We start from the raw sequence: 12,880 nt of genomic DNA on the forward strand, positions 1-12,880 counted from the left end.
CAATCCCTTTTAGTTTAATTTAAAGATACAGGAAGGAAACAGGCCCTTCTGCCCACTGAGTCCTCACCGCCGTGTTGCCCCAATTTTTAGTTCAGTTTAGTTTATTGTCACGTGTACCGAGGTACAGTGAAAAGCTTTTGTTACGTGCTAACCAGTCAGCGGAAAGGCAATACCTCATTAAGGGCCTGTCCCACGAGCATGCGACTGCATGCGGCAAGCGCGACCTAACGTGATCGTTTGAGCCGTACGGTCTCACGGGGCCGGTCCCACTTCGATCGCCGGAGCCGTTTGGAGTTGTGCGGAGCTGGTCCGGACATCACGCGGGGCTGCAAAAAACTGACAGTGTTCAAAAATTCCGCACGGCAACGGCCTGCCGGCCCGCAGCCGCCTCGACACCGTACGCACCGCCTCGACGCGCATACGCAGCATCTTGATGCCGGACGCAACCTCTTGACGCCATATGTCACGCGAGAACTTCCTGCGGACTTCACTCGAACTTCACGTCACTCACTCGACCTCCGTGCAGCCCCCGTTTCCGATTTGGTCGCGCTTGCCACACGCAGTCGCATGCTGGTGGGACCGGCTCTTAACAGTCAAGCCGTCCACAGTGTACGGATATAGGTTAAAGAGAATAATGTTTAGTGCAAGAGCATAAAGTAAGAAACGCTGTCGTTGAAGTAGAGGCTTAAAGAGTGGAACGATTGTAATGAATGATTACAAATCTGCTTCAGGGACCAGCACGCAGTAAGCCACCTGGCTCGGGCACCATCTTGCCTGGATTTTGATTTTATTAACATACAACATTTGGCTTCTGCCGTTAATATCATTGCCAGACAAAGTAATTGCCTCTATGTGGTCCTGGGATAGACTCCAAACACTGACTCCTTGTAAGATGTACTTCATGCTCCTGGACTCTAAAGCTAACATTGGCCCTTCAGGCTTAGCATTACTGACCTGGCTATGGAATTATGCTTGGGTCCATTCGGCCCAACTCATCCATGCTGTCCATCTACACTAGTCCCTCTTGCCCGCATTTAACCCATATCTGCACATCCCTAAATGTTGGACCCAGGTATAAGTGCACAGCATCTCCATGTACTACAGTGTGGCCCAACTGTTAGAGCTGCTGCCTCACAATGCCAGAGACCTGGGATCGATCCTGACCTCGGGTGCTGTTTGTGTGTAGTTTGCAGGTTCTCCCTGTGACTGCGTGGGTTTCCTCCAGGTGCTCCGGTTTCCTCCCACATCCTAAAATCATGCAGGTTTATAAGTTAACTGGCCGTACAGCAATTCATGCTTCCCCCGCACGATTAAAGCATGGAATAGTCTTCACCCTACCATAGTTACTCAACCAGACGCAACTAAATTTAAGGTAGTTCTTCTTCTCCAAGAATCCTTTTTTACTTAAGTCCACTCTCCATCGCCTCCAGTTCAAATTCCATTTGGAATATTTTAGAGGACCAAGAACCAGTAAATTGCTGCTCATGAGTGGATGCGAAAAAGAGGGATAACATAGAGCTAGTGCTACATGGCGATCAGTGGTTGGTGTGGGCTCAGTGGGCTGGAGGGCCTTTTCCATACTATCTCTAAATCAAAAAATAATTTACCAGGTTATTATTTCATGGGAGACATTGCAACTGTGCTAATATTTAAGCTCCAGGAATGAAAAACAAAATGCTCTTTTGCAGATTCCATCGTGATTGGCTTTTGGGTTGGCCTGGCAGTGTTCATACTCTTCATGTTTTTCGTGTTGACCTTGTTGACCAAGACGGGAGCACCACACCAAGAGTGAGTAGACACATTGCTCTTCTTCAAACATAGATAGATAGATGGATGGATGGATGGATGGATGGATGGATGGATGGATGGATAGATGGATAGATGGATAGATGGATAGATAGATACAAACAAAAAGCTGGAGTAACTCAGCGGGACAGGCAGCAACTCTGGAGAGAAGGAACGGGTGACGTCTCGGGTCGAGACCCTTCTTCAGACTGAAAGTCACGGGAAAGGGAAAGGAGATATATAGACGATGATGTAGTGAGACAAAGAACAATGAATGAAAGATATGCAAAAAAGTTACCATGATAAAGGAAACAGGTCATTGTTTGCTGTTTGTTGGGTGAAAATGAAGAGCTGGTGCGTCTTGGGTGGGGGAGGAATAGAGAGAGAGAAGGAATGCCGGGATTACTTGGTTAGAGAAATCAATATTCATACCACTGGGCTACAAGCCGCCCAAGCAAAATATGAGATGCTGTTCCTACAATTGCGTTTAGCCACACTCTGACAATGGAGGAGACCTAGGACTTATTGGTGTGCTGCAAATGGCAACTCAAATTTCACTACACCAATTGGTGTACGTGACAATAAATGTCCTTTGTCCTTTGACAGAAAGATCAGTGTGGGAATGGGAAGGAGAATGAAAGTGTTTGGCAACTGGGAGATCAGGTAGGTCCAGACGGGCAGAGCAAAGATGTTCATTGAAATGAACGCCCTGTCTGCGTTTGCTCTCGCCGATGTACAAGAGCCCACATTTTGATCTTGAACAACGGATACAGTTGAAGAGGTTGGAGGAGGTGCAAGTGAACCTCTGCGTAACCTGAAAGGACTGTCGGGGTCCCTGGACAGAGTCGAGGGAGGAGGTATAGTGACAGGTGTTGCATCTTCTGCGGTTGCAGGGGAAGTATCAGCAAGACCAAACGTAGACTGGGCGATCCTTCAGCCTTTGGCCTGTTTCCTTTATCATCGTAACTTTTTTGCATATCTTTCATTCATTGTTCTTTTTCTGTCTACATCATCGTCTATATCTCTCGTTTTCCTTCCACGTGCCTTTCAGTCTGAAGAAGGGTCTCTGGCTCCTTCTCTCCAGAGATGCTGTCAGTCCCGCTGAGTTACTCCAGCTTTTCAAGTCTATCTTCGATTTAAACCAGAACCTGCAGTTCCTTCCTACTGTGATAAACTGTGATATGATAATTGAAAGATAGATCAGCCATGATTGAATGGTGGAGGAGACTTGATGGGCCAAATGGCCTAATTCCTCTCCTATAACTAATGATCTTATTGTATGATAGAACCACAGAAAGTTATCTCAAATCTCTGATTGTACCACACCATTACTCCAGGCATATAATTTCAACATGAAGCACAATAAACTGGAAATGTTAGGTTTTATTTAAGGGTGGTTGAATAATAAAAATCCTGCCTTATTTTGCTTCACCTCTAACAATCTTATATTATCTGAAAGGGCACCTGATTGTGCTGTGTGGTTGAGCTATTGATGTTGAGGAAAATAAATAATTGCCACATTATTTGTTCTTGTTTCTGCTGACAATATTGACAACGCAGGAAAATAGCTGCAATTATTTTGCTTTCAACTATAGTTGTCGGCTGTGGACAAAACAGTGGGTTGATCAGATTAGTGTGTTGTCATGCACATCAGGGTGCAATTAAGTCCATTATTCATATGGATGTCACAGTGAACATTATGTATATATATACACAGTAATGGTGAACACCACAATAAACAGAACAAAATGTACAAGATTAACAGAGGGATGCATCTGCAGTTTCTTGTGCCTCTAGATACAGCATGAAAATAGGCCCTTCGGCCCACCCAAGTCCATGCCGATCATTGATCGCACTAGGGATAGGCTGGGTGAGTGGGCAAATGCATGGCAGATGCAGTATAATGTGGATAAATGTGAGGTAATCCACTTTGGTGGCAAAAACAGGAAAGTAGACTATTAGCTAAATGGTGGCCGATTAGGAAAAGGGGAGATGCAGCGAGACCTGGGTGTCATGGTACATCAGTCAATGAAAGTAGGCATGCAGGTGCAGCAGGCAGTGAAGAAAGTGAATGGTAGGTTAGCATTCATAGCAAAAGGATTTGAGTATAGGAGCAGGGAGGTTCTACTGCAGTTGTACAGGGTCTTGGTGAGACCACACCTGGAGTATTGCGTACAGTTTTGGTCTCCTAATCTGAGGAAAGACATTCTTGCCATAGAGGGAGTACAAAGAAGGTTCACCAGACTGATTCCTGGGATGTCAGGACTTTCATATGAAGAAAGACTGGATAGACTCGGCTTGTACTCGCTAGAATTTAGAAGATTGAGGGGGGATCTTATAGAAACTTACAAAATTCATAAGGGGTTGGACAGGCTAGATGCAGGAAGATTGTTCCCGATGTTGGGGAAGTCCAGGACAAGGGGTCACAGTTTAAGGATAAAGGGGAAATCCTTTAGGACCGAGATGAGAAAAACATTTTTCACACATAGAGTGGTGAATCTCTGGAACTCTCTGCCACAGAAGATAGTTGAGGCCAGTTCATTGGCTATATTTAAGAGGGGGTTAGATGTGGCCCTTGTGGCTAAAGGGATCAGGGGGTATGGAGAGAAGGCAGTTACAGGATACTGAGTTGAATGATCAGCCATGATCATATTGAATGACGGTGCAGGCTCGAAGGGCCGAATGGCCTACTCCTGCACCTATTTTCTATGTTTCTATGTTCTATGTTATCTCCATTCCATGGAGCGTAGGAGGATGAGGGGAGATCTTATAGACAAAATTATAAGAGGAATTGATCGGGTAGATGCACAGTCTTTTGCCCAGAATAGGGGAATTGAGGAGCAGAGGACATAGGTTCAAATTGAAGGGGAAAAGATTTAATAGCAATCCGAGGGGTAACTTTTTCACACAAAGAGTGGTGGGTGTATGGAGCAAGCTGCCAGAGGAGGAAGCTGAGGCTGGGACTATCCCATCGTTTAAGAAACAGTTAGGCAGGTACATGGATAGGACAGGTTTGGAGGGATATGGACCAAACGCAGGGAAGTGAGACTAGTGTATAGTTCCTTGAAGGTGCATAGTTCCGTGCATAGTTCCTTGAAGGTGGAATCTCATATAGATAGGGTGGTAAAGAAAGCTTTTGGTATGCTAGCCTTTATAAATCAGAGCATTGAGTATAGAAGCTGGGATGTAATGTTAAAATTGTACAAGGCATTGGTGAGACCAAATCTGAAGTATGGTGTACAATTTTGGTCGCCCAATTATAGGAGGGATGTCAACAAAATAGGGAGAGTACAGAGGAGATTTACTAGAATGTTGCCTGGGTTTCAACAACTAAGTTACAGAGATAGGTTGAATAAGTTAGGTCTTTATTCTCTGGAGCGCAGAAGGTTAAGGGGGGACTTGATAGAGGTCTTTAAAATGATGAGAGGGATAGACAGAGTTGATGTGGACAAGCTTTTCCCTTTGAGAATAGGGAAGATTCAAACAAGAGGACATGACTTCAGAATTAAGGGACAGAAGTTTAGGGGTAATATGAGGGGGAACTTCTTTACTCAGAGAGTGGTAGCGGTGTGGAATGAGCTTCCAGTGGAAGTGGTGGAGGCAGGTTCATTGGTAACATTTAAAAATAAATTGGATAGGCATATGGATGAGAAGGGAATGGAGGGTTATGGTATGAGTGCAGGCAGGTGGGACTAAGGGGAAAAGAAATGTGTTCGGCACGGACTTGTAGGGCCGAGATGGCCTGTTTCCGTGCTGTAATTGTTATATGGTTATATGGTGTAGCTGGGACATTGTTGGCCGGTGTGGGCGAGTTGGGCTGAAGGGCCTGTTTCCACACTGTATCACTCTATGACTCTATCCCACTTTCTCATCCACTCCTTGCACATTAGGGGCAATTTACAGAGGCCAATTATCTGACAAACCCACGCATTTTTTGGGACATGGGAGGAAACCTGAGCATCAGGAGGAAGTTCAAAACGTTCAAAAATTTCAAAGGTCTTTTATTGCCAAATGCACCAATTAAGGTACATTTATTGTCAAATGTACCAATTAACCACCTGGTGGTTGACGAATTACCATACAGCCGTACGAAAAAAAAGCAACGAGGCACAACTACATAAAAGTTAACATAAACATCCACCACAGTGGATTCCCCACATTCTTCACTGTGATGGAAGGCAATAAAGTCCAATCTACTTCCTCTTTATTCTCCCGCAGTCGGGGCAGTCGAAACTCCTGCGTCGGGGCGGTCGAAACTCCCACGGCCTGGAGTCCCCGAAGTCAGTCTCTGACCATAGACCGCATGTTCCGTGATGTTAAAGGCCGCAAGCTCCCACGGTTAGAGCTTCGAGGTCGATCCCTGACAAAGGGCTCCGCGATGTTAAAGTCCCGTGGGCTCCCGCGGTGGAGCTTCTCGAAATCAGTCTCCAACAAAGGCCGCCAACTCCTCCATGTTAGGCCGCAGGGAAGACGGAGATATGATATGGAAAAAAAATCGCATCTCTGTCGAGGTAAGAGATTAGAAAACGTTTCCCCCCAGCCTCCACCCCTCACATAAAACAAGCTAAAGAACACTAAAAACATACATTTAACACATACCGTTAAAACACAAAGAAGGAAAGGACAAACAGACTGTTGGTGAGGCAGCCATTGCTGGCGCCACCTGGTGGTCAATTACATGTAAATCTCCAGTTGCAATCCTCGCAGATGCATCGCTGCGCCGGAGACCTGGCTTTATTCTCGACTACAGGGGATGTCTGTGTGGAGTTTCCATGTTCTCCCTGTGACCGCGCGGGTTTCCTCTGGATGCTCTGGTTTGCAGGTTAATTGGCCCTCCATAAAATTGTTAAATCACAAAGAAGGAAAGGACAGACAGACTGTTGGCGAGACAGCCATTGCTGGCGGTTGATGTGGTTACAGAGAGAACATGCAAACTCCACACAGACAGCATCTGAGGTCAAGATTGAACCCGGTGCTCTGGTGTTGTGAGGCAGCAGCTCTACCAGCTGCGCCTACGTGCTGTCCAGTGTGAAGACATATGGAAGCCATGCCGTCATTGTTTAAGGCATTGAGAAAAGGAGCTGGGATGTCATATTACAGTTGTAAAAAGCATTGGTTGGACCACCCTTTCAGTATAGTGTAGTTTAGTTTAGAGATACAGCGCAGAAACAGGACCTTCGGCCCATTGAGTCTGCGCTGACCAGCGATCCCCGCACATTAACACTATCCTACACACACTGGGGACAATTTACAATTATACCAATCCAATTAACCTACAAACCTGTACATCTTTGGAGTCCATAAAGTGTGTGGTTTTTTGATCGCCACACCTTAGATTGCATTAGAGAAAGAGCAGAAAAGATTAATAGGAATTTTGGAGGACGTGTCATTAGGAGAGTTTGGATAGGCTGAGATTATTCTAAAGCCTAAAAGCATTGGTTTAGGGTGAGAAAGGGATAGATTTAAAGGAAAGCTGTGAGGCAAGTTTCTCTTAGAGAGGATGGTGTAAGAGGTGGCAGCAGATACAGGTGCAATAACAAGATTTAAAAGACAATTGGAAAAGGGCAGTCACGGTGGCGCAGCGGTAGAGTTGCTGCCTTACAGCGAATGCAGCGCCGGGTTCGGGTTCGATCCTGATTACGGGTGCTGTCTGTACTGAGTTTGTACGTTCTCCCCATGACCTGCGTGGGTTTTATCCGAAATCTTCGATTTCCTCCCACATTCCAAAGATGTACCGGTTAGTAGGTTAATTGGCTTTGTAATTGTGAAAAAAAAATTGTTCCTAGTGGGTGTAGGATATTGTTAATGTGAGGGGATCGCTGGCCGGCGCGGACCCGGTGGGCCGAAGGGCATGTTTCCATGCTGTATCTCTAAACTAAACTAAACTAAACTAAAAAGCACATGGATAGGAAAAGTTTAGAAGGATTAGGACTACACAGAGGCTCAGCGGTGGTGCTGATGCCCCTTGCTGCGCCAGAGATCCAGGTTCAATCCTGACTACGGGTGCTATTTGTATGGAGTTTGTTCTGACCGCGTGGGTTTTCTCCAGGTGCTCCGGTCTCCTCCCATACTCCAAAGACCTGCAGGTTTGTGGGTTAATTGGTTTCTGTAAATTGTAAATTGTCCCTTGTGTGTAGATTAGTGCTAGTGTACAGGGTGATCGCTGGTCAACTTGGACTCTGTGGGCAGAGGGCCTGTTTCCACAATGTGTCTCTGAACTGTAAAGGATATGGGCCAAACCCAGGCAAACAGGGCTGGCGTAGATAGGCATAATGGTTGTCATGGACAATGGCCGTTCGGCCTGTTTCCTTCCAATATTGCTCGATGAATCTATAATTTTTCTCGATTGTGTACAGTTTTTCTGAGAAATGTTTTCTAAATCTTGGTCTTTTAGCAGAAACATGGACCTGACGGCAAAGCAACAAAGAGCAAACTATCTCACGTGCAGAACGGATAAGGCCTTTTGCCACCCGGCCGCTGAAGAGAACCACTCTCTCGCTCATTTCTACGGAAGCGAAGTTGGACATTTGGAAAGACAATTGATGGTCAAAACATCTGATCCAGGAAATACTGACCTTGCTGCTCAAGAACAAGGTGGAAGCAGTGATGGGGTAGATGATGCTGTGGACTACCTGAGCCAATTTGACATTCCAAACTGCGTCAGCTTAGATCAAAGCTCCTCGCTGACTGAAGATGAGCAGCCAATTATTCTTGAAAACATGCCAGGTTCTACATGAAATATCTGACTAGTTCGTTAAATAACAAAGGAACTGCTCAACTACAGAAATAAAGTTGTTTAAAAAATTGTGAATTGTGCAAAATGTTGGAAAAATAATGTTTGTGTGTAGGCCAGTACTATTTTGTTACTCTCTTTCACTGTGTATGTAACACCAGCTGTTCTAACAGGCTACCCATCAGTAGTCATTGATTTATTTTTTAATAATTGCTCCTTCAAGACTCTCCCGGTCTCTCTCAACACATTTGGGCGGCACAGTGGCGTAGTGGCTGACTTACAGCAGCGGAGACCCGGGTTTGATCCTGACTATGGGTGCTGTCTGTACGGAGTTTGTGCGATCTCCCCTTGACCACATGGGCTTTCTCCTGGTGCTCCGATTTCCTCCCACACTCCAAAGACGTACAGAGTTGTAGTTTGATCGGCTTCGGTAAAGATCGTAAATTGTCCCTAACGTGTGTCGGATAGTGTTAGTACACGGGGAACGCTGGTCAGCGAGGACTCGGCCGGCAGAAGGTCCTGTTTCCACGCTGTATCTCTAAACTAAACACTTCAACTAATATGAATTACCTTTCAATCATTGTTCTCTTGTATATTTTAATAAGTCCTTTCACACAACATGCTCTGCTCCTCCATCATGTTATGCCCCATTGATCTGGACATCTTCAGTATGAACTGTGCACTTTCAGCTCTGCCCACGTGCTATTTCTGATCATTTAAGGTTAGTTAATTTAGTTGTTTAACAGTTTCATGTGTTTTTAAATTGTTTAATGTAATATTTAATAAATATTTTTACTACATTGTATTAGGTTTTAATTTTTGTTTCATACAGGTTGTCAATTAATTGTACTTCCTTTTTGAAATTCCAAATCAAAGTACTTTGGATTCTTTAAGTATTTTGCTGTATATTATAATAGAAGTAATAATATTGCAATATAGAAACAGAAAATAGGCACTGGAGTAGGCCTAAGGGGTAGCAGCTATTCAAAATAATCATTTCATTGTTCCTGTTAAATGGCCAAGACTTGTTCAATGGCAGATCTGTATTTATTGAGATTTCCGGTGGCGCCATGGAGTAGGAAGCAGGCGCCCGTTTTAGCTCCACTCCTGAAACGTACTAAAACGCCTGGAAATAAAAACGGGACCGATTTTAAAATACCTACCCGCAGATACCCAACTTTGCGTAAGTGATGTCATCAGAAATCGCCGCACACCGACGGGTATTTTTAAATGAAAAAACGGACTTTACCGACTCCACCTCAGACAAGACTAAGAACCAGACTGCTGGTCTTTCAAGAGTCAGAGAAAACCACCCCTGAAGAATCTGAGGAGGAATCAGAAGGAGAAGGACTTCTTGCTACTATGGAAGAAAATATAAAAGAACAAGAACAATCTTTAAGACAAGCTATGGCAAAGGACTTTGGTGATATTCTGACTAATCAGTTGACTACGCAGCTGGGAAAGTTAGAAACAAGAATGGATGTCGGGAATAAGGAAATTTGTGGAAAAATTGATATTCTACATGATCGCATGGAAGAGGTAAATACCCTTTTGCAAGAAGAAATCAAACGGGTTCAAGAAGATCTCAGCAAAATGTTGGAGCCCATTCTCCTCACTTCAAAAAAACAAAACAAAGCTATTAAAGATCTGGAAGTTACTGCTACGGACATGTCTGACACAATGCAAAGAATGAAGGAAGACCTAGACCGTGTTTCTGGGCAACTGGCTAGAATGACCGACAAATGCCTAGACCTTGAAGCCCGGTCCAGGCGCCAAAACCTAAGAATTGTTGGAGTGAAAGAAGGGAAGGGAAACTGGAAAAGACTCTCGGGTTTTCACTGTCAACTTACTTCAACAGGTAATTAATCTGCCTGAGAGACCTAAAGTTGATGTAGCACATAGAGTCCAGAGAGCCCGATCAGGGATTGGAGCTCCACCAAGACAGATTATCCTGAAATTAAACGACATAGCAGTTCTTGAAGACATCATGAAGAAAGTGACAATCGGAAAAAACCTGATGTTTGAAGGAGAAAACATAAGATTCTTCAGAGATTATCCAGCAGAGGTGGTCAAGAAACGAGCCCTTTTCACGAAGACTTGTCTGATTCTGGAATAGGACATCTGATCCTGAGATATGGAATAATGTATCCCGCCAAACTAAGGGTCACATACGAAGGCTCGGAACGTTTCTTTATTGACCCAGAAGCCGCATTTAAATATGCGCTGGACTTAAAAAAGGACCGTAAAGGATAAGTAGAATGCCACGGCTCTGTTTGATTAGCAGGTTCAAGACTTTTGATTTACGCAGCATAGAAAACAATTTAAATCGATGGTAGCGTAATAATCTACTATCAAATGATATAAATAATTCTATCATTAACACATAAAAAACTAACAATCGTACTAAACCGTTTACTTTAACTTAAAACCTAATGTTAACACCTAATACCAACCCGTTCCTCTATAAAGCTAATACTTAATAGTTACTAGATTTACGACCTCTAGCCAATGGTCAGTGTATTGGTTTATATCTAAAATATCTAAAGCGAGAGAGAGGCGACGGTGCTTGGTGATGGGAGGAGTGAGCGAGAGAGAGAGAGATTCGCTTGGCAGGCAGGCCGGAGATTTCAATTAACCCCATTCAAGCCAGATGGTTTTCAACCGAATATGTGTTTAATAAACGATTACCAATAATAAATAATAATGAAATTTTGTTAATTAATATTAGATATTTTAATAGTAAATACCCACTTAGACCTAGTTAAGAAATGTAATCCTCCGAGAGGAAATTACTCAGTCTTCGACACTGTTTAATACTGGATTATTAATAAGAAAAAACCTTTTTTTAAATTTACATACGGTATTTAACTAGGAAATACTGACTTAGGCCAAGCTATAAGATAAAATACTCACAGTACATGTTCTATTTTTTTTTCTGTGCATATAATATTCTGTTCTGGCCTGTTTTTTCTTTTTTATAATATTAGTTTGTAAGGAGCGGAGCTAAATGAGATTTACACCTACGGAAGCTCACACGAAATTTCACACCAGTGGATGGTCACTCAGTATACTCAAATACTGCTTTTTTATATCATTTATATTGTCTCTTGCTATATTTAAGAGGGAGTTAGATGTGGCCCTTGTGGCTAAAGGGATCAGGGAGTATGGAGAGAAGGCAGGTACAGGATACTGAGTTGGATGATCAGCCATGATCATATTGAATGGCGGTGCAGGCTCGAAGGGCCGAATGGCCTACTCCTGCACCTATTTTCTATGTTTCTATGACCAGTCTTCTCTCCTCGCCAGTGTGGCACCTCTCATACTGTTCTACAATAACCGCTATGTGGCACCTTGTCTATTAACCTCTGGAAATCCAATTATGGTACATGAAGGTATCCCCTTTGCCACTTGTTATTTGTCAAAGAAATCCCCAGACAAGTTGATTTCGTTTGGACACGCAAATAACTGCAGAGGCTGGAATCGTGAGTAAAACACAAAGTGCTGGAGGAACTCAACGGGTCAGGCATCATCTGTGGAGGGAATAGACAGGCGACGTTTCCGGTCGAGACCCTTATTCAAACTGATTGATTTTATCTAATTACCTTCATTTATTGTTCTTGCACCACTATTTGCTTTTAATAACAACATTTTATGATCGACGTTAAGTTAAATTTATTTGGATGATCAGCCATGATCATATTGAATGGCGGTGCAGGCTCGAATGGCCGAATGGGCTACTCCTGCACCTATTTTCTATGTTTCTATGTTTATGTCATTTAGCACCTTTTTCGCGTTTTCTTCATAGGGCACTTTTCTTTGGGATATACCATCAGAGTTCTGAAATTGGGATCACCCACCCAACACCCAGAAGGTTGAGTTAGTGTGTTGCACCATCTGAAACAAAGGAATCCATGTAAGCTATAATGCAACACGACCCTCTGTAGAAAACTGGAGGAATTACATTTTGTAGCTGAAATATTAGGGGCGCTAATTAGCCAATTAAAAGGGGTAAGGTTCTTGCCCAATTAAAATCAATTAATGCTGATATAATATTTTTACAGGAAACACCTTAAAGTTCAAGCTCAGACCAGGCTGAAGGCTAATTGGATCGGTCAAATATATCCCTCCTCCTCTCTCCAAATCCAGAGGCACTGCATTATAATCTGTAAGGGCATACCATTTAAACATAAAAATACCATAGCAGACAAAGATGGTAGGTACGTCATAGTTTCTGGGGAGATATACTCTACCCCATTCACTATGGTAAATATCTATGCTCCTAACTTTGACAACCCACAATTTTTTAATAAAATCTTGAATATAATTTCAGACTCCACCCAGCAAAACCTGATAATTGGGGAG

The 12,880-nt window shown here is 43.5% G+C and overlaps 1 protein-coding gene across 2 annotated transcripts in view; it reads left to right on the forward strand.

Moving 5' to 3' along the window:
- LOC129696919 (melanocortin-2 receptor accessory protein 2-like) overlaps positions 1-9,362 on the forward strand; it is a 28,205-nt gene extending 18,843 nt beyond the window's left edge. The window contains exons 3-4 of one of the 2 annotated variants that reach the window (XM_055635022.1): positions 1,689-1,788; positions 8,180-9,360. In XM_055635022.1, the coding sequence (XP_055490997.1) occupies positions 1,689-1,788; positions 8,180-8,522 (443 nt within the window). In that variant the 3' untranslated portion in view covers positions 8,523-9,360. Of the gene's footprint in view, positions 1-1,688; positions 1,789-8,179 lie in introns of both variants that reach the window. The other variant, XM_055635021.1, reaches the window with a different exon arrangement.
- Positions 9,363-12,880: the final 3,518 nt, after the last annotated feature.

This window comes from Leucoraja erinacea, chromosome 5 (assembly GCF_028641065.1).
Source record: "Leucoraja erinacea ecotype New England chromosome 5, Leri_hhj_1, whole genome shotgun sequence".
In the NCBI taxonomy this organism is placed as follows: Eukaryota; Metazoa; Chordata; class Chondrichthyes; order Rajiformes; family Rajidae; genus Leucoraja; species Leucoraja erinaceus.